We start from the raw sequence: 27,689 nt of genomic DNA, 5'->3' as shown, positions 1-27,689 counted from the left end.
CTGCTACTCTTAATTAGTACTTCACTAGAGGCAAATGTTGTACTTTTTATACTGCACTGGATGTATTTGATAACTTTAGGTACTTTGTAGATTCAGATTAACAATTTAAAATATGATCAACAAATACATTATGATGTGCCATAATACTATAGGTTAAGATAAAAACATAATTGTTCCAGTGGGGAATTAAAAAACTACCCTGTATAGTTAAAATCCAATAATATAACATACCTCATGTTGAAACGCATGGGCCATTCTGCATAATGACTACTCTTACTTTTGTTACTTTTAATATATTTGAATGCCAATACTTTTGTACTTTTAATTAATTCAGATTTTGGATGCAGGACTTTTACTTGTTACAAAGTATTTTTACTCTGTAGTATTGCTACTTTTACAGTACAAAATCTGAGTACTTCTTCCATCTCTGCTGACTGCAGCTGCACAATAACAAAGTCTGAACATACATTTTTTTTTTAAAAACATGCACTAAGAGTGTAAAAATATTCTGATACAAGTGAAAATCTTGCAATCATTTTATTCATGTAAAAGTACAAGAGTAGTGCAATCAAAATATACTTTAATTATCAAAGTTAAGGTACTTATTATGCAGAATGGATCAATTCTAAATCATATCATTGATTTATTAATATGTAAATGTAATGCTGCAGCTGGTAAAGGTGGAAAATAATCGAAATAACTATCTATACTTGTATCTCCTGGGTAGCTTATGCTATGATAATTATTTGTAATGCATTAGTTAATTTATAGTTTGTATTAATAATTAAATCTGCAAATTGACTAAAGCTACCAAATACACGTGTCTCCAACATGTCGTGGAGAAGTAACGTTATAGGCTGTCAAGTATTGTTAACATACGATTGAAATAAAGTAAAGTAACATTATGTGGTCGTTACAGAACTGATCCATTCTGCATAATAAGTACCTTAACTTTTGATAATTAAAGTATATTTTGATTGCACTACTCTTGTACTTTTACATGAATAAAATGATTGCAAGATTTTCACTTGTATCAGAATATTTTTACACTCTTAGTGCATGTTTTTAAAAAAAAAAAAAATGTATGTTCAGACTTTGTTATTGTGCAGCTGCAGTCAGCAGAGATGGAAGAAGTACTCAGATTTTGTACTGTAAAAGTAGCAATACTACAGAGTAAAAATACTTTGTAACAAGTAAAAGTCCTGCATCCAAAATCTGAATGAATTGAAAGTACAAAAGTATTGGCATTCAAATATATTAAAAGGAATTAAATAAAAAATAAATGTGATATCTTACCCAGAAGACGAAATTAAAGATGAAGAGGGCGTACTTTACGCACAGCTCCCAGCTGCTCAGAGCAGACATCCCTTCTGTGTTGTTCAACTAAGTTAAATCGAAACTAAACTAAAAAATCTCTTCAGTCTTGATCAGTTCGGATCTGCAAAGTTCGGCTCGGTTCGGCAACTTTCGGTGGTTTCCGCCGGTGGTCGGGTTGGGTTGGAGCAGAGCTCACAGTGTGCACTCAACAGACGTCTCTCTGTGTGGCCGATGCTCAACACCTACATAAATAGAGGCAGGAAAACAGATTTTTGTCTTTCTTCCTCTCTTTTCTTTTTGTCTCTCACTCCTCTCTGCTTCTTGTGTTCCTCTTACAGTTATGCACACATCCTTTGAGTAAGACAAATGTCAGTGTGGTGAGTTATTGTGAAAGAAAGACAATTCAATTAGGCAACATCTCATAAAAAAAGTGATGAATTGGCCAAAATACTGCACTAGTAAGGTAGAAGTGAATACTTATAATATGGCCTACTTTTTCCACAACTGTAATCAAGCTGTTAGGGCTATATAGCCTATTTCAAAGTAACAAGTAGACAAGGTGGAAGAAGTACTTAGATCCTTTACTTCAGTAAAAGTAGAAATATCATAGTTTAAAAATACAGCTTTGCAAATAAAAGTCCTGCATTAAAAGTTCCAATTCCGTAACAGCACCAAAGTATTAGCATCAAAATATACGAAAGGTACCAAAAGTAAAAGTAGGCCTACTTAAGAAAGGCCCCTTTCAGAATAATGTACATTATAGTATTGTATTATAATCATTGATGCATTAATGTGTACATGACTTCAATGTTAAAGCTGGTAAAGATTGTGCTGATTGTATATACTTGGTAGGGCTTGTGAATTTCACACCTGGGGATCAATACTAACCTATAATACATCATCATCATTTATCTGTTTAATTATTATTATTATTATTATTATCATTGTTGCTGTTATATGCTTATGATTACATGTTATGTTACATGTTAAAACCTCTGAAATTAAGTTAAGTTTTATGACAACTGTTTTATACATTAAGATTTATATGTGACTGCGTGATGCATTTTATAATATGGGTATTTTAACGCAAGCAGTATCCTTAAATTTCATCATCTGGGAAATACTAACTGAATAACTAAACAATCCAAGAAAATGAATTTGGCAGTAAAAGATGAGTCACATTTTCAGAGCTTGAACTTTAAGCCTCATTACCAGCCCTCAAAATGCCATAAAGGTCATCACCAACCCAAACCACTGTGTGTGTGTGTGTGTGTGTGTGTGTGTGTGTGTGTGTGTGTGTGTGTGTGTGTGTGTGTGTGTGTGTGTGTGTGTGTGTGTGTGTGTGTGTGTGTGTGTGTGTGTGTGTGTGTGTGTTTGTTTGGCTATATTTGCTCCTTCTCTTTGGCGGAAACGTGACTGTTTTTCTTCTTCTACAGAACAAAAGACGACAGTGTGACCGGGCCAGCCCACGACATTTGTTTGCAGCTGCACACAAACACACACTGATGATGGTGATGGTGACCCAGCTGACCAGAACCACAGCCGAAGGAGTAAAATAATTCTAAACAATAACATCTTTAACAAAACTCAGCAGTATGAGACATCAGTACTGAATTATTTCATTTCTTCCTTAAGTGCTACTTCTATATACTTATACAATACATTTTGTTCAATTTCAATTGCCTATTTTATTTTATTCTTATTTCATTATTTGAATATGTATTTTCTGTGTGTGTACAGTGTACTATTTATTTCCAACTGCACATCTCTGTCCGCTATAATCAGCTGTGAGATGTGGTAGAAAACCTCGTTAGGAATTTAATTTGTCAAGCTGCTGTTTAGGTCAAGAAAGAAACTCCACATTCACTTTTTTTTGTGCTGTTTCAGTTATTTTCTTTTTCTAGTTTATGTTCAGCTTCTCCTGTTTGTCAAATTTGACATTTTAGTTAAACTGTTGAAAAAACTACTTTAGATGCATTTCAAAAGTCTCTGAACAGGGTAATTTTTTTTTTATTTGTGTAAAAGATTGATTGCCGCCTCCTCCTACAAACCCAGAGTTTGTGTGTCTATCGTGTCTTAGTCTTCTTACTAAATTCGATAAAAGACTGACTCTGTTCCTCTATAAAACAACACTGCCTTCATCTCCTGCTAGTGTGTGTGTGTGTGTGTGTGTGTGTGTGTGTGTGTGTGTGTGTGTGTGTGTGTGTGTGTGTGTGTGTGTGTGTGTGTGTGTGTGTGTGTGTGTGTGTGTGTGTGTGTGTGTTTTGGTCTGCAAAACAACTCGGCGTTCATCTCTGCATCCATTTACAAAGCTCCCCTTCAAAACTGCAGCCAGCGCCTCTCTCTCTCTCTTTCTCTCCATCTCTCTCTCTCTTCATCTCTCATCTCTCTCTCTCTCTCTCTCCCTCCCTCTCTCTCTCTCCCCTCTCTCTCCATGTCTCTCTCTCCATCTCTCTCTCCCTCTCTCTCTTTCTCTCTCTCTGTGTCAGAAAGAGAGGAAGTTTAAGCAGAGGAAGAAAAGAAGACAAGATCACATTTTCCAATTTCTTCCAGGTTCACATCAACCCCAAAGTGTCTCATAGCAACAGAGTGATTTACTTATACAATTATTCACTATTTACAAACGGAAAAGTGACGGAATCAGGTTAATAAATTGCACAACTTTAATATATAAATGTATGAGAACCTTATAAGTTAATTAATCAAACGTAAGATATAACTTACATTAGAGGGTAGAGAAGTCAGCAGCTACTGCCCTCCAGTGTTAACACCAGGAAGCTGCAACAACGTTCATCGGACCTTTGACTTTGGAGTGAACTAAGTTCGTCGCTCTTAACAGTTCTGTGGGTTTGAAGGTTTTTTTAAAGGTTCCGGTTATCTGTCGGTTGAAGTTCACACACCGCTGGTTATACATCGGCCAAATCCCAGTGTTTCCTTACAATATGAAAGGTAATTTCAAATAATACATTTGCCTGTTTTTGTCAAAACAGCTTCAATGACAAAATGTAAAGTTTGATAAATAAATCTGTGTAATATAAACTCTGCTTCCATTCCTCTGCTGTCCTGGATTTTTATGTTTCATCTTTAATCCTTAATGTTCCTGAGTAAATGTTATTTGCCTGGCTGAACACCCACGTGCCATAAAGGGTTCATAAAGGGCTCAAAATGTCTGCCAGAGAGCCCTCAAAAACGCTCCACGATTGGATTTGTAATAGCTTTGGTGACACCTTGACTTTCTCTAGCGTGTATTCGTAAAAAATAAAGTAAAGTACTGCAGAAGTCAAGAAAGAGAAGTGAATAATTACAATAAAAGTGGACTGAGGCTGGAGTCAGTGCATCAAGAGCCACCACGCACAGACGTACCCAGGACATGGGCTACAACTGTCGCATTCCTCGTGTCAAGCCACTCCTGAACCAGAGACAACGTCAGAAGCGTCTTACCTGGGCTAAGGAGAAAAAGGACTGGACTGTTGCTCAGTGGTCCAAAGTCCTCTTTTCAGATGAAAGTAAATTTTGCATTTCATTTGGAAATCAAGGTCCCAGAGTCTGGAAGAAGAGTGGAGAGGCACAGAATCCAAGTTGCTTGAAGTCCAGTGTGAAGTTTCCACAGTCAGTGATGATTTGGGGAGCCATGTCATCTGCTGGTGTTGGTCCACTGTGTTTTATCAAGTCCAGAGTCAACGCAGCCATCTACCAGGAAATTTTAGAGCACTTCATGCTTCCGTCCGCTGACAAGCTTTATGGAGATGCTGATTTCATTTTCCAGCAGGACTTGGCACCTGCCCACACTGCCAAAAGTACCAATACCTGCTTTAACGATCATGGTATCACTGTGCTTGATTGGCCAGCAAACTCGCCTGACCTGAACCCACAGAGAATCTATGGGGTATTGTCAAGAGGAAGATGAGAGACACCAGACCCAACAATGCAGACGAGCTGAAGGCCGCAGCAGTGCCACAGGCTGATCGCCTCCATGCCACGCCGCATTGATGCAGTAATTCATGCAAAAGGAGCTGTAAGTCATAATCATCAAAATTAAAAGAAATAAACGCTTGAAATATTTCACTCTGTGTGTAATGAATCTATATAATATATGAGTTTCACTTTTTGAATTGAATTATCAAAATATACAAACTTTTCCATGACATTCTAATTTATTGAGATGCACCTGTACGTGATGATATGCAAAACTATTGCTCAGGGAATGTGCAAAAGTTCACAGTAATATAGAGAGATAATAGTTCAACAGATGTGAAGACGTAACCAACACTAGATGCATCCAGTGCAGCACAAAATACTCAATTCAGCCCTACATGGAAACTGTTTGATTCCACTTGTTTACTTGATTATAACATCTCATCACCAGTGTGATTCTTAATATAGCAGAGTGATGAAAACAAACCTGACACTGAGAAATCTGTGAATGTAGATTTTATATATAATGAAACCGATGTGTGAAACTCTGAAATTTATCATGATTTGTGATTGAATGTTGTTGTTGTGACTTTCTAACAATAAAGCCAAACTACTGGAGCAGTGAGGAGCTCTAGAAGGTTAATGTGGTTATGTAACTATGCAAACACCTAACCCACACGTATCTACTTCTAGTATCTGTTTGGGTCAAGACTATAACTTTAATGCTGATGCATGAGGTTTTCTTATGAAAAGAACACTGCTGCAAATGAACACACTGTTTTCTTTATCATTTATTTTGGTACTTTTTGTACTCAAATGAGTAAAAACTCACTGAACGCAAAATTGAATATGTACATGATAAGTGAGATAAGCTGTATTTCTTCTTATTGTTGTCACAGTTCGTCTTCCATACTCCCTGTCACTCTGTCTCACTCACCTAATTGGCTCACTCTGTTCACCTGCCTGTCACTCTCTCTCAGTTCACTCCGGCCACTCCCAGTTCCACTTCCAGCTCTCAGCCCAGCCCCCCCTCTCTCACCACACTCTCCCTCACTCACCTAATCAGCCTCATGCAGTGCACCTGTCTGCCACGCCCACCTCATCAGCACCATCCCTCTCACCTGCTCACTCTGCTGCACCTACACCCTGCAGTATTTAAACCCCAGTCAGTCACACACTCGCTGCCAGATCGTTTGTTGCATTCATGCCAGACCTTCCAGCAGTTTCCTGTGGACTGACTTCCCGTTGCCGACCCTGCCTGCCTGTCTGGACTTCCCTGCCTTGCCTGTGCCCCGGTCAACGACTCAGCCTTCTGTCCCCAACCACCGGATTCCTACCTTGCTTTTGTCTCGGTTAGCCACCTTAGCCTTCTGTCCCCGACCCCGAGTTTAGCCTCCGCTTCCTCTGGTTTCCGTCTGCCTGATCCCCTGCCTGTTTCCCCACTGTGAGTCATATCCTGCCTGTCTGTCTGCTGTGTGCTCAGCTTTGAATAAAGCTCCAGAACTTTATCTGTCTCCTGGTCGTACTGCTTTTGGGTCCACACCATACCTGTGACAATTGTTTAATGTTATTGGACGAAAAGTCTTGACTGTCCTCTGACCCCCTTTGAAACTCTATAGACGGACGCATCTACTTTCCATTTTGGGTCAAGACTCTAACTTGAATTCTGATGCAAGTGGGGTTTATTTTGTACTTTTTCTTTTTTACTTTATATAAATGTGAAATTCACTCAACTAGCAGAATTTTACTCTGAAATGATTATTTACTGCTCTTATGGCAAATGAGATAAGCACCATTTTTATTTGTTTATTTTGTATTATTTTATTATTATATTGAACAGTTTTAAGATGTTGCACTGAATGTGGGTGAACCGGAGCTCCCGGAGTAAACCCTATATCTTACCTTACCTTACCAGTAGCTTGTTGAAGGATCAACGTTGTCCTCGATGCTGTCGGCCGGAGACTGAGTTGGTCCAAGAGACTCAGTGTCTGTAGTCTGTCTGTTCATGTCGGCCTCTCTTTGGTAAAGAATGGCCTGTAACACATTTGCGCCAATTATCGTTGTGTCATTGTCTGTCGTAATAATCAAAGGCACATTACAAACTGTGACTGATACCACTTGTAAGGTCACTTCTACCCAGCCGGTTAAATTCAGGGGTGTTCCATTAGCTGCGGATACTTCCAACTGTCTATTGCCTATAGCCAATTCCCTTAAATCTCTGACCTCATTTGGCATATGTTGTCGTACCCAATCAGCATTAATAAGTGAACTTTCAGCACTGGAATCCAAAATTGCTCGAGTATTAATGCCATTCATTTCACAGTCTACTGTATAAAGTCTTCCAGATGCGGTGCCACTTCCAACCGTATTCATCGGCGAAGATTTTAAAGCCTGTGCCATGAAACGAATGAAGTTGTTTCCTATGAGAGGTGTTGTAAAAGTCATACCCTTCACAACACGCATGGTTATTTCAGTCTGTATCTGTGGAGCTGTAAGTTTGGCAAACCGAAATGTGACCTTTATCTGGCCGATGGCTTTCACAGTTGTCCCATTTGAAAGCATGATTACGCATTGCGCTCCCGGCGATCGGTCCAGTTTTACATTTGACAAATATCTCTGCCACCAGGCTTTAGATACAGCTGAAATCGTTGATCCGGAATCCCAATCTACCTCTGTGTATTTCTGCCCTATATAGCAGTTTAGTTCATAAGCTTCATTAATGTATTTGATAATTCCACCTGTCGCTGGTGTCGGTTTAATGAACAAATGATTTAATTTCCCCATTAAAGAAAGGAAATCTTTTATGTCTTCTGGAACGGTCTGCGATGGTCCTTGTGGATTCATGTTGAATGCTATAATTTTACTTGTGAACTGATTAGTTAAGATGTGAGGATGGATGGAAAATTGGCTTCTATTTATAACATCGGTTCTTTGATCTGAGAACGATTGCTGACCTCATAAAGACTCGCAAGTTGCGTTCGTTGCGTTCTGCTGTGATCTTTTGTGACGTCACGTGAGAGCCTGTGATCTTTGTAATTATTGCCTTGATATAATTAATACACACATTATTGTAGCCTACAATAACAATACAATGAAATTTACAACTGGCTCCACACTCGGTCAGTGTTAAACCAACAGATATAGGTTCAAAGCAATTGAGGATTATCGACTATAATATTACGGCAACAATCACCATGGATCGACCACAAACACAGCAGACAGAGGAGACGCTGATGGATGGATCTGCTGTCAGCCCTCTCAGTGGAATAAATGGAGAGGAATCTGAGGAGCAAGTTAAGTCCACAACCACTCTTTCAGATGGTCAGACAGAATTGAACTCTGAAGAGAATGCAGCCAGTGTATGTATGTCGTCATAAAGACTAGCACGTTTGGCTTTGATCCTTTGTGATGTCACGTGAGAGCCTGTGACACCTATGTAATTATTGCCTTGATATAATTGATACACATTATTGTAGCCTAATAACAATACAATGACATTTCAAACTGGCTTCACACTCGGTCAGTGTTGAACCAACAGAGCAGCAAGTGAAAACTTAACCAAGGAGTTTCAAAGCATTGAGGATTATCGACTATAATATTACGGCAACAATCACCATGGATCGAGCACAAACACAGCAGACAGAGGAGACGCAGATGGATGGATCTGCTGTCAGCCCTCTCAGTGGAATAAATGGAGAGGAATCAGAGGAGCAAGTTCAATCCACAAACAGTCTTTCAGATGGTCTGACAGACTGGAACTCTGAAGAGGACGCAGCCAGTGATAACGCTGACGCCTCTTCTAATGTGAACAGTGAAGAGCCTGTAATGAATGCGGGAAGCAGTCCCTATCGCAGAAGACCACGACGGACAGAATTGGACTTTTATTCTTCAAGTAATGACAGCGCCGAGTCACCAGTCACGGTAAGTAATCCAGACAATCAACGTCTGGAGGCGTTCAGGGTGTACTTTGAACATCTCATGGGTCTGTCAGACTTTCAGTATAAGATGGAACACTGTGAAGCCTATCGAGTGTTTCACTTTTTTATTCGTTGGATGTATAGGCCAAGGGTGGCAACAAGGAGAAATAGCGTAAATCCTAGTGAATTTAACTTCTCCCAACTGAATAACGAAATGGACATCATATCCAACCGGGATAATATCCTAGACATCGAAATGTATTCAGATTTGAGCGAACAATGTCGTATTTTCACGCACGTCATGAAGAGATGGGTGGAAAGGATTCGTCAGCCAGACGTTGAGATCCAGTATAATATACCTCTGAATTTAGTGAAAAATAATTCTGACCCAGCACACCTGGTATTGGAGATCGAAAAAATTAACATCGTCCTTGTCAGAGTTCAGAATAGGATTAGTCGTATTATTGAGCGATTAACAGGCCTAAATGATGGGCTGGTAAAAAATGAAATCGGTCAGGAGCTTGAAGCTATTGCAAAAACCTGTATTTGTCTAATTCTTAAAGACCAGAAGAATTGGGAGATGAATTTTCCAACAGGAAAGAACATCAATTTTGAAGATTACCGCTCAGATTTCCAATCATTAGTAGATCCCAATCATTTTCATGGATATTATCGCTCGAACGTTAGGAGATGTATAATCACACAGGAAGTTAAGGATTTCCTCTCCAGTCACTTCACAAATGGGGTCGGGCCCACGATTATCCCAGAAACAATCAAAAGCAGGACATATCGCAGTCAGTTACATGCTGACACGTACGCTGAGATACTGAATCAAATGTGGAGTTTCCTGAAAGAGATTAACACTATGATCGACCTGCACGGACACAGAATGGAAGCTGAGTCTCCTGCTCCAACTCAGCCGCCGGTTGTCAGCATCGAGGACGACGTAGCTTCAGCAGCTTCTGGGTCAGTATGTGAGGAAACACCAGATGAACCCGAACAAGGTGCAACAGAACAGGAAGAAATGAAGAAAATGTCAGTTCAGCTGTTCGTGGAGATGCTGGTTTCCCGGATATTCAAGAAAACAAAAGTGAACTGGACCATTGCAAACACCGAGGCCATCATTAAGCATCTGTTTGAAAGAACGTGGACCGAAGTCCAGGGTGTCGATTTTGATCCCGGCCCAAAAACCTTTAAACAACTTGACAAGGACATTTTCCAGGAGCTTCGTAAGAAGTGGGGCAGTGCAGAAATGGTGCTGCTCTCCATGAAATTAGGGGAACCAGCCCTCGGGAACTGCATCGCCTCCGCCGTCAAAGATCACCTGACGACACCACCCAAGAAGTGCAGCACCATCTGCAAGTTCTTCGTCTGTGGGCAATCTCCAACATCTGCAGGCGTAGAAATACTGCTGGTGTAAAGTAGGTGAAGGTAAGGTAGGGTAGGGTTTACTCCAGGAACTCTGGTTTTTCCCCACATTCAGTGAATATCAACTTCATTCACTTAATCTCAGAAAAAAAAATCTGTTTAATACCATAATCATCTTGAGGGGGAAAAAAACGTGATGTTTCTTTTTTCTCCTTCAAAATGAACGTCAGCAGAGGTCACAGTGTGACATCACAGCTAGAAGGCTTGAGCCTTTGTGAGTCTGTGTGTTAAATACTGTGATGGTAGCTAAGGGTTTACTCCGGGAGCTCCGGTTCACCCACATTCAGTGCAACATCTTATAACTGATCAATAAAATAATAAAAAATAAACAAAAAATAAATACAAATTGTGCTTATCTCACTTATCATTTGCCATGAGAGCAGTAAATAATCCTTTCAGAGTAAAATTCTGCTAGTTCAGTGAACTTCACATTTATATAGAGTACAAAAAAACCCACTTGCATCAGAATTAAAGTTATTGTCTATCTAGATTGGTTTGTTGTGACTCCACAGCAATGGCTCTTAAATCCTGACCCGGTTACTCAAGATAATCCACAGACCATGCTGTGCAACGGCACTACTGATTCATACTTTATCATAATAATAAGTTACATTTAAGTCTTCTCCAGAGTTTAAATATATTATATTTAAACAAGTTTTCAAGAATACATATTAATATTATTTCGGTACAAAACAACGCTATTATTTGTCTTCACTAGTAGAACATTCAGTACAATGTTAAACTTCTACCACATACAGGAATCAGCACTGTATTTATTCACTTCACTGCACAAAATCCACAACCGTCTCTTCAAAGTCTGTAAGGCTTCCACGTGCTTTAAACATGTTTTTCTATGTCTGCAGTTGTTGTTTTTTTTTTTTTTTTTACAAATTTAAAGCATTATTAAGTAGTTAAATGCTGTTATTAGGGGTATTTCTTTCTAAAGGCACAATGACAGTCACATAGTTAACACAGAACATAATGGTATTATTCTGTTGGGTTTATGTTGTAGCTATACCTACAAAACAATAGTGCTCCGTCATTTGTGTATAGATATATATATATATCTATCTATCTATCTATATCTATATCTATCTATATCTATCTATCTATCTATATATCTATCTATCTATATCTATATATATATAGATCTAGATCTATATATAGATAGATCTATATATAGATCTAAAGATATAGATCTATATAGATCTATATCTAGATCTATATATAGATCTAAAGATATAGATCTATATCTATATAGATCTATAGATATATATTAAATCTATATATCTATATATAGATATACTATAGATATATATAGATATATATCTATATCTATATATATATAGATATATAGATCTATATATATATATATATATAGATATATAGATCTATATATATATATATATATATATATACATAGATATATATATCTAGATATATATACTATATATATATATATATCTATATATAGATATAGATATAGATCTATATATATCTATATCTATATATAGATATATATATATCTATATATATATATATATATATATATATATATATATATATATATAGATATAGATCTATATCTAGATCTATATATATATATATATATAGATCTATATACTATAGATCTATATATATATATATATACTCCTAGATAGACTGAGGTTGTCATAATCCATGTTAAAGGTTTAATGTGTGTCTATGTGTGCCGTCAGAACTAGAATCAAACAAACATACCCAGTGAGCCCAATTAAGCTGCATCTTCTAGCCAATCAGCAGCGTCCGTCCTCTCAGCTTGGACCAATCAGAGAGCCGTGCGCTCTGACGGACACGTCCGTCTCCACCTGGAGCCGTGCGTAAAGTTCAAACCCTCCGAAGCGGCCCCGGCACCGTCATGGCACGGACCGGCTCCGGCGCGCTGCTCTCCCGGGGAAACATCAAGCTGGACTCGTTCCTGAAGCGGAACACGGAGCGGGCGGTGTACCAGCGGATCCGAGCCTACGAGCCGTGCGTGGTGGTGTCGGAGACGGTCAGGAAGGTGTACATGCATGTGGTGCTGAGCGACGAGCGCGTCTACCTGGCAGAGTACCCGCCGCGCACCCTCACAGAGGCCCTGAGCTTCATGCGCGTCCGCGACATCGAGCTGGTGAGTTCAGGGCTGTGTGGTGTTACATTTCACTTTATTCTCCTTTAACATGCATGAATTAAGAGATGAGATGAGATAAGATAATAAGATAATCCTTTATTATGAGATTTGCAGGCTTACAACAGCATAGAGTAAAGTGCACACAAGAGACATAGTAGAAGAAAAACAAGATAAAATAAAATGAAATAAAAAACAAGTATTATAAATAAGCAATAAAAAACAGTAAAATAATATGAAATATTATATGTACAGACAGAAAAAATAAAAGATAGTCTGCACATTTTTATTATAAATAAGCAATAAAAAAATCAGTAGTAGAAAAAACAACAATAACTGAAATATTATATTTACAGACAGAAAAAAAACAACAACTATTTTAACTACTATTATTGCACAGTGTAATGTGTAATGTATTGCACACGTTTTTGTTGTTTATTATGACAACCTCAGTCAGGAGTGTTTTTATTGCTCTTTAGGCATGAAAAACAAGATTTGAGCTTTAAAAGAGAAGTTTTTCCAACATGCGTTTTTGTTTTCAATTGAAGAAATATGTATTTAACAAACAAAATAATAGAATTATATATAAAGATGTGAAAATTATAAAATAATATATGTATATACAAAGAAAATGTGCAGACTATCTTTGTTATTGTGGATTTTTTTTTACTGTTTTTTGCTGGTGAGTTCATTAATTATGACAACCTCAGTCAGGAGTGTTTTTATTGCTCTTTAGGCATGAAAAACAAGATTTGAGCTTTAAAAGAGAAGTTTTTCCAAAGAGATTTCTACATGCGTAGAGAGACTGAAAGAGAGATAAGATAAGATAAGATAAGATAATCCTTTATTAGGAAATTTGCAGGCTTACAGCAGCATAGAGTAAAGTGCACACAAGAGACATAGTAGAAGAAGACAAGATAAAAATAAAATAAAACAAGTATTATAAATAAGCAATAAAAGAAACAGTAGTAGAAAAAACAACAATAACTGAAATATGAAATATTAAAAGACAATAGTCTGCACATTTTTATTATAAATAAGCAATAAAAAAACAGTAGTAGAAAAAAAACAATATATTTACAGACAGAGTAAAAAAAAACAACTATTAGTTAACAACTATTTTAATATTTTTAACAAAGAGATTTCTACATGCGTATTATTGAGTAAACTAAAATAATATGAAATAATACAGACAGTGTAGTCTGCACATTTTTATTAGGTTTTTGAAATATTATATTTGAGAAAAAAACAACAACTATTTTAACATTTTTATTATGACAACCTCAGTCAGGAGTGTTTTTATTGCTCTTTAGGCATGAAAAACAAGATTTGAGCTTTAAAAGAGAAGTTTTTCCAAAGATTTCTAGATATAGAGAGATAAGATAAGATAATTTTATTATAAAGAGCTTAGAGATAAGATAGGATAAGATAAGATAAGATAATCCTTTATTAGGACATTTGCAGGCTTACAGCAGCAGAGAGTAAAGTGCACACAAGAGACATATATAAAAAAAAAATAGATATGAAAAAATAACATAGATAAAAACAACAATAACTGAAATATTATATTTACAAAAAAAACTATTTTAACTATTTATAACTATATAACAGTAGTAGAAAAAACAACAATAACTGAAATATTATATTTACAGACAGAGAAAAAAACAACAACTATTTTTAACTATTATTGCACAGTGTAATGTGTAATGTATTGCACAGGTTTTTTATTGTCATGTTATTATTGTCATCATGTGGTCTGCTGGGAGCAGAGTTGGTTGTGCAACCAATTATTATTGCTCTTTAGGCATGAAAAACAAGATTTGAGCTTTAAAAGAGAAGTTTTTCCAAAGAGATTTCTACATGCGTTTTTGTTTTCAACTGAAGAAATATGTATTTAACAAACAAAATAATAGAATTATATATAAAGATGTGAAAACTATAAAATAATATATGTATATACGAAGAAAATGTGCAGACTATCTTTTATTTTTTCTGTCTGTAATCACACCAACTTGGAATTTAAAAAAATCCTAAATGATCATTTGCATGTATGAAAATGTTCTTAAACATATATGCACACTCATAATAAATCTGCATTTCGCCTTTTTCCATTTTTTAATTCATACTATTGCTCTCTTAGTATTTGTTTATTCCCACAGTCTTGTGCTACCTTTATATATAATATTTCAATTATTGTGGATTTTTTTTACTGTTTTTTATTGCTTATTTATAATACTTGTTTTTTATTTCATTTTATTTTATCTTGTTTTTCTTTTACTATGTCTCTTGTTTTGCACTATACTATATGCTGCTGTAATTCTGTAAATATCCCCGCTGCGGGACTAGTAAAGGATTATCTTATTTTATCTTATCTTATCTTATGATAAAAAATAAATAAATAAGCACCCAGGGCACAAAGCCACAAGACACTGCATGCAGATGTACTTGGTTCTTCGTGTGCATGCAGCATCATGGCATCTGTTTGCATTGTTTGCTTCAGTGAGCTGGGGCCAGTGGTTTCCAGAGCCAAACCTGATCTCAGGGGGAGCCTTGGATGTGCAACTATGCCATCAAAACCCATGCATATACAAGAAAACAACATTTGAATAGCTGTCCACTGTAGTGACCTCTATGCATGAAAGGGTTAATCTTCATTGAAAAAAGTGAATATTTCGATCTGTTAAACGTCAAAAATAATGAGAAATGTCCTTTAAAGTTGACAAAACTCAAGGTTATATTTTTAAATGACTTTTTGACAAATTAAATGGCAAACATTCTGTAATTCCAGCTTCAAAATTAGTTTTTTTGGTGTTGTTTGTTAGTAAACTGAATATATATATATATATATTTTAAATCAGTTACTTAGTTACATTACATCACATTACATTCGTCATTTAGCAGACGCTTTTATCCAAAGCGACTTACAATAAGTGGATTCAACATAGAGAACTACTAGTCACCAGAAGTCATAAGTGCATCTCCTTTCTTAAACAAGCATCTAAGAGCATAAACCAGAGCAAAAGTACAGAAACAAACTAATAGGAATACAATAAGTGCTAAGAGGTGAGTTTTCAGTTATTTATTTCTGTATTCATTATTTATTCAATAAAAAGTTTTAACAAATTTTAGTTTGACATAAAAAAAAAACCTACTTGCTAAGTTTCTCAACAGCCGAAACTTTGTAAATAACTAAAACATGATCAAATTTATAATTTAGATTGAAAAAATTAATTGTAAAAAAAATCAGGACCACCTGCAAGACAATTTGACACTTCTAAAAATCTGTATATATCACTACTACCTTTTTGGAAATAATTTGTTCTCGTGTTTATATGACCTTTTAGATATTTTTGTGCGATGGCCATAATGATTTAACCTTCCTATCAATAACTTTGTATTTTGCCTGTTGAATACCTAAAGTAACAGGAAGTCTAAGTATCTGACAGTTTGTTCAGGTGTTGCTCAAAATAGATTCAAGCTTATGCTATTTAATATAACCATACATAACATACAGTATCCAAAAGTTAAGATGAGTGTGTCTGTTGCAGAACACGCCTCTTATTACCACCTTGTTATGTCGCGTAGGTCAGAGGTCAAAGGTTTAAATTCCTCCTCACAGAGTTAATCCTGTCTGAATTAAACTGTCAGACTGTGTTGAACTCTCTGAGACCTCTTCTAACACCTCTGGTGTTGTTACCTTCAGTTCAACTCTATCAAAATCAGGCAAATATTACCTTTATTATGACATCTATTTAAGATGCAGCTCATGAGTATTTTAAATATCTATTCATCTCTTCAGACTATGAAAACCTCAGGTGTAGTTGTGTGACAGTCTACCCGTTATTGCCATATATAAACGTAGAAATAAATGATACAGAAAATATAAACAAAATATTAAAATAAAAAAAGATAAAAAGATAAGTAAAAGGAAATATAAAAATAAATACAGAAAAATACATGGACAAAAATGAATAAAAGAGACAATAGATCATTTATAAAAATAATAATTTTATAAATATCTAAATGAATGAATGCCAAAATAAAATACATATTTAAATATATGAAAGAGGAAATAGATGAATATATATATATAAAACATATTTTTTTGTATTTTGTCCTTCATTTTTTTAATTATTCGCCTAATTTGACATATTTATTTAACATAGTTATTTCTTTCACTAAATGGTTCATCACTGATACTTATACATCATTTACCTGTCTATTTTGTGTAATTTGAAAAAAACGAGGTAAAATCTAAAACACAATGAAAGACTGTTGAGGTGATAGATGCTGTACATTTGATCTTTACCTCTGTATCATCTCTTCAGGTCAATGACATGCCAGATTTCCTTCATGGGAAGAACCGGGAACTCTGCCAGCACATTCGAATCACCTACGTCACCGACAAGCCTGCTGTGAGGGGCCGTGATTGGCTGAGGAGAGACAGGAGGGTGGGACTTCCTCCCGCAGCCCCGCCCTCTCGCAGAACCAGCCACTGCCCAACAATTACACACACCTTAGAAGGTATAGAGCTGTTTTTAAAAATGTCAAATTACCAAGTTTAGATCACCGTAGGGGTCAAAGGTTGTAAGGGCGGCTGTTGCTCAGCAGGAAGAGCAGGTGCTGCACTAATCACCAGGTTGGTGCTTCAGCTTCCGGCTCTTCCTGTCCATGTTTCGTGGTTTTAATGGCCAGGCCAGCACCTTGCATGACTGTTTTGCCTCCATCGGTGTGTGAGTGTGTGTTTGAGACCGGCGGCAACCTCCCGTTTTGAAGAGTGAAGCCAATGTGGAAGTGTCTTAACATCATGCTGTATTCCTCAATACAGCATGATGTTCATTTAGTAAATTATGGTCCATTTAGAGTCAAATAGACCATAAAGCAGGGTATGCTTTAGGGCGGGGCTACACAGTGATTGACAGGTCTCTACCAGAGTCGTATACGGCGTCTCTACGTCACTCCCACACACTGCAAATATGGTCACTTCCGTTCACTGGTTGCAACAACGTTTTGCAGGTTTGGCATTGGAGATTGGCTCTCAGAGAGGTTCTGGTGGGTGAGGGTAATAAAAAAATCTGTCCCGCGCATCACATAGTGTGAACGTTTTGATGTAAATTACATTAGCTGTGTTTTTATATAGATATGTGGCACCTAAAAGTGGTTTTTACTATGAACATACACAATTTAATTTCTATTTTCCATGAAAAATTACAAAAATGTATGTGTATGCTGTCAATTTTAGTTCTTATAAAGAAAGAAAATCGATCAAACTTTTAAAAAAAGGGGTTCTTTTGTTCAGATTTTGTTTCGTGAAACTCTGTAACAAACAGCAGCAGTGAAGCTTCATGTCTTCCTTTGTTTCTTGGTTCATTTCCACTGATACCTTTATGTGTGTAACTTTAACTCCTGTGTCTTATTTATTTCCCCTACAGGATATCCTGCACTGAGGTGAGCATCACACACACACACACACACACACACACACACACACACACACACACACACACACACACACACACACACACACACACACACACACACACATAGTCGTGTGTGTGTGATAGTCATGAATGGAACCTGAGACCTGCTGTGGTTGCTTTTACTTTTTGAATCTCGTGTTTCAAACACTCTTTAAAGGTGGTCCAAAAAGAAGCACAATTCCTGCTAATGAAATATACTTTGAAACAAATGCTACATTTTTCATCCACAACTAAAGGAATTATTTGACACTTTAGACTTCCAGCTGCCCGGCATGGTGTAACTTTATGTGTCTGATTTAGCTTTTTTAGCAGCACAGATTCTGTCTGGGCGTCAGGGAGACAGACAAAGTCTTTAAGCTATAAAAACCTTTACAGCTGTATTTATCTGCAGGGCTACAAGAGAGGAGGAGGGTTAAACTTTAGGAGCTTAAATACCCGCATTTATAATTGCGTGTCTGTCTTCTGCATGTGTGGTGATGGTAAGAGGGCGACACCACAAAAACATTTCACAAACAGTTAAATCTCGTCCCTTCCGTTTCGGTTGGGAAACAACTAAATAATGCATGAAGTGAAAGCTGCCTCGCTCTAACGGGCTAAGTAATGATCCTCTTCAGTGTCTCAGGTGGCTCATGACTTATTTATAGAAGAGGGACATGTTTCACCTCCGATTTCCTGCGGCTCATTGTCATTGTTCACCGGGGAGTTTTAAGTGGTACCACGATCCACAACCAAAAACTGTATACGTCTCCAACTTATCACTGGGATCCAGATGTATTTATTTTTGTCCAGAAATCGACTTAAAAGTATACAAGCAACACAAAATAAGTTTTAGGGCTGCAACCTCCGATTTATTTTCAGATTATTGTTTTTTATTATTAATATAAAACAGCTCAAAAGTTCTTAAAGACCTCGTCTTCAAGTTGAATATTTCATCCAACCAGAGATATAAAGTTTACTCCCTTTTATATGACAAAAAAAGATTATTTTTTTTATTATTCAGTTTTTTTAATTTTTCAAATAATTCATAATAGATTGTGGCGTTTTTTTCCCCCATACAATGAATTTGCTGTATTGATGCAAAAGATAAAGAGAAAAAGAGAAAATAAAATAAATTATTGCAAAAATCAATAAACATAAATATAGAGCGGAAAATTACACTTTAAATAAAAAACATGTACACTATATCTGATTAAAAATGAATAAGCTGTGCAGTTTTTAGAAGTACTTTTGTGGATTGTTTCAGCTTTTCATCTAATTATGATGTGAAAATTAAGGAATTTGTATTAAGTAGCTTCATCCAATTTTTTTTAATCTTTTTTATCTTTTATTTGGTCGCATCTTGAATCCCTCTGTGTTGTGTCACTCAGGAAAATAAATGTGAGGAAGTGCGATCAGATTCACTGTCATTGAACACTCACTTGTTGCCTGGTTACAACAAATGCCGCGTCGCTTTTAAGCTGATGTGTGTGTGATGTAAACTCCGGAAAGTGAAAACGCTGTCTCATGCATATCTGTCTTTCTTTACCCACGGGTGGTCATTAAACACACAACACACACACACACACACACACACACACACACACACACACACACACACACACACACACACACACACACACACACACACACACACACATGCTAAGAGATAATGATGCATCTTTGGGGACATGAAAGCAGTTTACAGCCGTTGGTTCGTTATGTTGAAATTTCTGAGCAGCCTGTCAGCAGCTAATAGAAGACACACTTTGCTGTAATGCTCAATACACATCAGAAGGTCTATTGTTTATCTAGATGTCAACTATTCGATTAACCGCCCAACTGTTTTTGATAATGGATTAATTGGCTTGAGTGCTTTTTGAAGGAAAATTCTCAGATGGCAGCTTCTTAAATGAGTATTCTTTCTGGTTTCTTTACTCCTCTATGACGGGAAAGTGGACAAACAAGACATTAGAGGATGTCTGATAGACATTCTTAATCATTTTCGGACATTTTATAGTACAAACCAATCGATTAATTGAGAAAATAATCAACTTATTAATATTAATCCACATTTAAAATGATCGTTAGTTGCAGCCCTGTAACAAAAGTTAACCTCCATCATCTCTTTCCTGTTCATCAGGAGCCTCGGTGAGCTTCCCACGTTACCCGCCGCACGTTCTGCCTCCTGTCCCGACCCGGAGACCCTGGGCCTCATCAGGGTCCCACACCCTCCCACCCAGCCTCCCTCCACAGCGCCCTCCCCCACTTTTCCTCTGTCGCCGTCGAGTCTCAGATTTAACCTCCTCGACACTGGCCAGGTACAGACTGTGACACAGCCTCCCTTTTTTTTTGGTTTAAAACATATGTGGATGCAAAATGGCTCAGAAGATGAAAACCCATTGGTGTGTTGATGATGTCATGATCCAGGTCCCGAGGAGGATCGGTTCAGTTCTGTCTCGCCTGTTGAAAAAGGACTCCTCGAGTGGCGGAGAGGAGAGGGAGGCCGAGCTGCATCTTTACGCCGTGTCACACACGTCCAGACTTTACCTCCATCTGCAGAGCTCGTGGAACAGCTTCATTATTGTGAGTGACCCACTGACGAGTGAGGGATTCACTACATGATGGGATAAAGTACTAGTACTATATCCTTTTGGATAGTATAATGGTTTCTTTTTTATTAAATTGGGGAAAAAAACGGTACACTAACATGTGTTTTTAATACATTTGAGTTCAGAAATAAGCAACGCAGTCACAGAATCTACAAATGCCATGAAGAGAACTAAAAGGAGGCAGAGAAACCTTTTTTTTTACATATTATCTGTCTTATGTGCTAATGTCAGGATATAGTAGCAGTCTGAGCAAATGTGACAAAAAGTTACCGCCTGTAGCTTTAATACAACTTTTTTCACAAATGTAGTAGAACTTCCCGACACCAGCAAACAGACTTCAATCATATATTCTTATTAGGTGTGTGTGTGTGTGTGTGTGTGTGTGTGTGTGTGTGTGTGTGTGTGTGTGTGTGTGTGTGTGTGTGTGTGTGTGTGTGTGTGTGTGTGTGTGTGTGTGTGTGTGTGTGTGTGTGTGTGTGTGTGTGTGTGTGTGTGTGTGTGTGTGTGTGTGTGTGTGTGTGTTCAGAGGTCCACTCTGTCATTAGATCCGCTCTACAGACGGAGGTGCAGTGCCTCGTCTGACTCCTGTCCTGGAAAACGACTTCCTGCCATCAGGTAACAAAACTCTGACCCAGAACAGGACTGTAACAGAAGCAGAATCATTATTTATGACATGCTACGTGTGTGCGTTTGTGTGTGTGTGTGTCTGCAGCTGGGAGAGGACAGCTCACCTGTTTGGTCAGCTGAGCTGTGAGCTGCTGCAGGAGGGGATCAGTGTGGAGAGTCTCTACCTGCTGCTGCAGGAGTTGAGGACCGCCGCTCACCGTGACATCACACTACGCCGACTCTTCTGGAGGGTGAGACGTCCAAACACCCGTCTATGCTCCTTGACATTTTTCCTTTTAACCATAACCGATCATTAAAGATACGGATTCGTTTGTTGTTTGGTTAAAGCAGCTGGTCTTCAAGGCTCCAGACTATTTTATTTATTGCCACCGTCCCAAAGATCATTTCAACCACTCTGAAGTCACTTTAAACCATCATACATTCTAAATGTTATCCTTTGACTTTGTTGTAGTCTTATATGGTGTTTTAATTTGTCATAAAAACACACAACTCAAATGATAAGGATATAAAATATTGTATTTTTGATTACAACAAATCTTGTTATTAGTAGTTTGAATGATGTATTATAATCTGCTCAGAGCTTGTGTTAGGAAGTTAAACGGCTCATAATTCATGTCTATATATAATATATAATAATGTTGTTGTGAAAACATCTCCTTCATACAAATGGATTTATTCAAGTTTATCACCAACACTACATTTTACCAGATTACATGTGAACACATCATGATAACGTTATAATTTACCTTCGCCCAATACTCACTGAGCAGAGCCTTCAAGCTTCAAACTATGGCGCTCTACGTACCCCTCCAGCATCAGTGACGTCGTTACACACATAGCGTCTTTTCAAAATAAACTTCCATCTCCACAGGAAGTTCATAGGGTTGTGAGGACTCTTCTCTGTTGTGTGTTTTCAGTCCAGTGAGCTGTGTGACTTCCTGGTTCAGACTCTGGAGGAATCTCTGCACGGCTGCCAGAGTCTCAGTGGAGTCTACACAGCAGATCAACTACTGTAAGCTTCAAAGTGTGTGTGTGCGTGTGTGTGTGCGTGCGTGTCTGATCTTAGACCCTTAATACATCCAGGGAAATAACCCTTTGAGCTTATAAGCTGCTTAAGACGGCTGTTTAAGAAGGAAGAAGGCTTTAGGTGTGTCTGTGGGTTCATCTCTCTCTTTATCCCCGATTTTGTCACCTAAACAAAAAATAAATGTGTGTGTGTGTTTCACAAAAAAAATTGGAAAATGTAGTTTATCTTTCGTCAGTTACTCAGGATGCACTCTTAACCCTCTTAACATTTCCTTATTTATTCCTTAGTACCCATTGATTTCTGAGATTCACCAATGTTTTCTAATCTAAGATGAAGCTTCTTTAAGATGGGAGAAAACACATTTGCAGTAGTTCAGTGCTTCAGAACTGCTTGTAAACATGATTTTACAATAAATCAATCAAGTTTCTTTTCAAAAGGAAACGATGCAGAGACCTCAACTTTAAATCTGAGTCAAGAACAATCGGTTTTCTATCACTCCGTATCTGTGAGTTGTATTTGAAGGACTTTTTATGCAACATGAAGCCTTTTAAAATCCCAAATAAAACCATTTGGATTTCTGTCATTGGAGTTTCTTCATAAGAGATACAACAGGGAGTTTAATTCTAGGATAAAAAACAAATGAATTCTTAAAAAAACATATATTTTTTCTTTTATTTGTGTAATAAAAAGGATTTGTAGTTTGTTTTTTTTGCATTTTGTTACCTTCATCAAACTATAAGTCCAGTTTCTGGTAAACTGAAGTGCTTCTTCTTCAACACATTGTAAGTAAAGTTACATACGTCAGGTTAAAATGCACAAAAACGTCTTTTGAATTCAATTGAACATTCTTCAAAAATAGGTCGGCAGTAATGTAAACCTGTATGATTATTAGTCTTTACCTTTTTTATTGCCTTGCTTTTTCTGCTTTGTCTCTCTAAGCACTTTGTAAACTCTGTTTTTAAAGTAAGTATTTTGTATATTTTTGTGTATAAAGGCTCTGACTTTTAACACCAGCTCAATGCTTCTGTTCAGACTGAGCACTCTGATCGCCCAGACGCTCGCCGTCATGTTCAGAGAGACGGAGGTCGAACCGGCCAGACTCAACCTGCTCTCTGCTAAAAAGTAACCACACCCGACCTGTTTGAATACTTTATCCTTTAAAGCGTTGATGGATGAATCTTGTTCCTGCTGTAAACACCTTTCTCTCCGTGCAGAGGAGCTTTGGCCTCCAGAATGCTGCTCGCCTTGATATGTGACGCAGAGCTACAAACACAGAACCAAAGATCTCCGGTTGACTGTGAGGTGAGCTGCTCCACTCACATTAATGTTCTTATATATATATTTATATACATATCGTCTGTTGTGTCACTGCTGGCTTTCTTCTTTCTCCGTCAGCTTCAGGCCTTACTAGCCGAGTACCTGGACGCCTCCTGCTCTCTGCTCTTTGAGCTGCTGCTTTTAGGCCACGAGGTGAGTTATAACTGCAGGCTTTATATCCAAAACAAGCATTTCCCTTTGCTTTGATTGTTTGAGCATTAACGCTGCTAAAACTATACTCTTATCTATACGGCCCTTAGCTGGTTTTAGCATGGCAGATGGTGCCATTTTGGATAAAAAATAATCTTTGAATCAGAATCAGAAGCACATACAAGGAATTTGTCATTTCTATTGGTGCTTAACAGTAAACAGTAGACAGTGCTAATATAAGACATCATTTAATAGAAATGTAAATGTACAATAAAATATGGTAACAAATAAGTTTGTTAAAATAAGTATACAATTAAAGTGTCAAAGTGTATATTAATAAAGAAAATGAAAGATGTGTATAACTGTGGGAAATTGTCCTATAATGATCAATTAGTTTGGCCCTTGCATATTCTTTAGGTGTAAAATGTCAAACTATTCAAGTTTGCAAGCGTGGGGAAGCCCAAACGTTTTGCACTCAGACTGTGACTTTAACACTTTATTGAAACTTTAGGCCAGCAGATGTTCCTCTGCTGACAGCTTCCTGTCTGTGGGCTGGATCCTCGGAGTCCTGCAGCCTCATCCCCACACGGTAAACCTCCTCTCTGTCATTCTGTCCCTGCAGCGCTGCACTCTGTCCAAAACATTCAAGTTGCAGCTTCTCATTTTTAGCAGCAGCAGGTCATTTTAGTGCTCTGTCATTAACTTAGTTAGTGTAGCGGCCATTTGACGGAAAAATCTTAAACAGACATTAATCAAAGGGCCACAGATGCACCATGGGGTTTGTGGTTTAGGCAGGAAAAAGAAATGATTTTCCATTCATGATTCTGTGTTTCTCATGATTTATTTATCAAAACAAAACACGAAACAAACGAAAAGAAGAAAGAAAATCCTGTCGCTGGTAAAAAAAAAACATAAGCTCACCCAGGTGCATGCTGGTCCTGTACCTGTCTACTCATATTTATAACCACGGGTGCCCACAGTGTTACCCAATTCATAAATAAACAAACAGACCCAAAACTAAATATAATGAAACTAAAAGAATGATGAAACTAAAAGAATTTTTCAAGAGAAAAAGCTATCTTATATATATATATATATATATATATATAAGTATTTGTATTTTCAGTATTTGAATCAATTAGCTTGTGACACTTGCATGTGTTCAACATTACATATCCATTTATAAAAAGAAAGCATATTAAATATAATATTATATTATAATATAATATTAAAGGACTCGTTCCGGGTCATCCCTGTTAAGTTCACTCTGAGACAGATTGTCCTGTAGGTCAAACACTTTAAAGCTGCATTTTGGTTCATTTTGACTGGTAATAAAAGTGTGTTGTCAAGTTAAAACTGAAAAACAGAACTGGTCTCCTCATCTCTCTGCAGCTGTCCTTCGTCGGGTACCAGGTCCAGCAGGTGGTGCTGGTTCTGTCAGACCTGCAGGAGTCCTTTCTGAGTCCACTTCAGTCTGTTCTGCTGTTCCAGCGCTGTCGCCTCCTGCTGGCCTGCCTGCAGTACAACACCCAGCTGGCCCAGCACCTCCGATCCCACTTCAGAGAGGAGTTCAGGTTTGTGGATAGTGATGATTAAAGGACACAGACCGAGCATTAACGTCAGTATTTTATCAACAATAACAAACTCAAGAAAGTCGACGCAAGCAGCATTTCAGTGGTTTAAGCCACACAAAGTTATTTTGTGGGATATATATATATATATATATATATATATATATATATATATATATATATATATATATATATATATACAAATGACGAGCACTATTCTTTTGTAGGTATAGCTACAACATAAACCCAACAGAATAATACCATTATGTTCTGTGTTAATGTGACTGTCATTGTGTTTTTAGAAAGAAATACCCCTAATAACAGCATTTAACTACTTAATAATGCTTTAAATTTGTAAAAAAAACAACAACTGCAGACATAGAAAAACATGTTTAAAGCACGTGGAAGCCTTACAGACTTTGAAGAGACGGTTGTGGATTTTGTGCAGTGAAGTGAATAAATACAGTGCTGATTCCTGTATGTGGTAGAAGTTTAACATTGTACTGAATGTTCTACTAGTGAAGACAAATAATAGCGTTGTTTTGTACCGAATGCTTGATGAGAACAGCATGAAGTGTTTTTCTTTTAATTTGATTTGTAGCACCCTCTAGTGGCCGGCTTGAATGAAACTTTCAAGATATATTTCAGGTGCTTCTGTGGACATTTATTGCAAGTTTTGTGAAAATTGGCCCAATGGTTGTGGAGTTGGGTCTATGGTTGTGCTGAGCCACGGCACCTTTTGAAGTTCATTGGACAATATCTTCAAAACACAAAGAGATATCAAAAAAGCTCTCGCATGCTTTTGATAATCTTGGTTCAATAGTGATCCACAGAACATTTGGTAGCATATTGATTAATGGTTTAGGAGGCAATGTAAAAAAAAAAAAGAGATCCTTTACTTAAGTAAAGCTAGAATACCACAGTCTTAAAGTAAAAGGGATGAATTAAATATTAACTTATTAAGTATAATAAACAAAATATAACTTCAAAGTACTCATTATGCAGAATGATATATTAGTAAAGAGAAAACAAATATGTGAGAGTAGTAAATAAATGATAGTTGGCATCAATCAGACATGTACAAACGTCTCTAAGAGAATATACACTTTACATACAGATCTTCAGATGATGCATATTTTAGGTAAACACATAGAAAAAATAAAAAGAACAAAAATTCTAATTAAAACTATATGTATAAGGAAGGGAGGGATCTGTTATCTACGGTACAGTCGTGTTTTAATGTTTTATTTATCACCCTGGAGCCATTAGTATAGTAATTCACATTTTTTCTTATATTTAAAAAAGAACTGGAGTAAAAATAACCTCTGGGATGTAGTGGGGTAGAAGTATAAAGTAGAATACAATGGAAGTACTCAAGTAAAGTATGTTACATTTGTACGTCAGTGCAGTACAGTAGAATAAGAGTTGAGAGATCCGTGATTTTCTTTGTTTCTCCAGGTACGTCGTGAAGCTGTCGTGCGCCGAGGAGAAGCTGCCGCCTCGCTACCCGATCAGCCAACCGACGCTTCGGCTGGTCGAGCAAATCCTGACTCTATATCTGCGCAGATGATCTCGCACACAAAACACACGTGCTCTTACGGACTGTGCCTTTAAACGAAGTCTGAGTGAGTTTACGCTCTGAGCTTTTCCACTTTGGAGTTCTGCTGCCGTTAATGAACTGAGCGGAAAAATCTGCTGCTCGTAGTAGTGAAACAGAGGAACTCAGCAGAGATAAGACCTCTACTTTCCATCACGTTGGTTTTTGTTAGTCATGAAATGTCCCTTTAATACTGTGAAGCAGAAATGTTCTCCAGGTTTCCTGCTCATTGGCACTAAACACAAACATTCCTGTTTCTTTAAACATCCTTCTCTGAACGTTTGGATTCTGTGTATATTTAGAACATGTAGATCTGTAAATGTCCTCAGATGATGTGCGCTCTAAATAAACAATATTCAAGGGGAAGTTGTCCCAAAAAATGCAGTCGTGTAACAAACAAAGTTGAACCTGTTTAATTGTTTTGATGCAGCACAATCATAAAATCATATACGTTCAGGAGAACATTCATGGTAGATTACTTACAATTTAATTAAAAGAAGACATAAACGTTTAAAAAGATTCATTTAATCAGTGTAAAATGCTGATTAATTTTTTAAATAAATTTAATTTTAATACCAAAAATAGTATAATCATTTTCATATTAATATA

General features: G+C 37.1%; 1 protein-coding gene across 1 annotated transcript; it reads left to right on the top strand.

Annotated features, from left to right (window-relative positions):
- The first annotated feature begins 12,447 nt into the window (after window positions 1-12,447).
- c23h12orf56 (chromosome 23 C12orf56 homolog) lies at window positions 12,448-27,472 on the top strand. Its single transcript, XM_054624720.1, has 14 exons — window positions 12,448-12,726; window positions 17,052-17,247; window positions 18,156-18,171; window positions 20,323-20,500; window positions 20,610-20,765; window positions 21,318-21,406; window positions 21,504-21,648; window positions 22,336-22,430; window positions 23,478-23,567; window positions 23,660-23,747; window positions 23,841-23,915; window positions 24,424-24,501; window positions 25,305-25,486; window positions 26,942-27,472. The coding sequence occupies exons 1-14, from the start codon at window positions 12,475-12,477 to the stop codon at window positions 27,051-27,053; spliced, it is 1,752 nt and encodes a 583-aa protein (XP_054480695.1). The 5' UTR covers window positions 12,448-12,474; the 3' UTR covers window positions 27,054-27,472.
- Window positions 27,473-27,689: the final 217 nt, after the last annotated feature.

Source organism: Anoplopoma fimbria, chromosome 23 (genome assembly GCF_027596085.1).
Source record: "Anoplopoma fimbria isolate UVic2021 breed Golden Eagle Sablefish chromosome 23, Afim_UVic_2022, whole genome shotgun sequence".
Lineage (NCBI taxonomy): Eukaryota > Metazoa > Chordata > Actinopteri > Perciformes > Anoplopomatidae > Anoplopoma > Anoplopoma fimbria.
The sequence above is the reverse complement of the archived record's forward strand: the minus strand, read 5'-3'. Positions and strand labels throughout refer to the sequence as shown.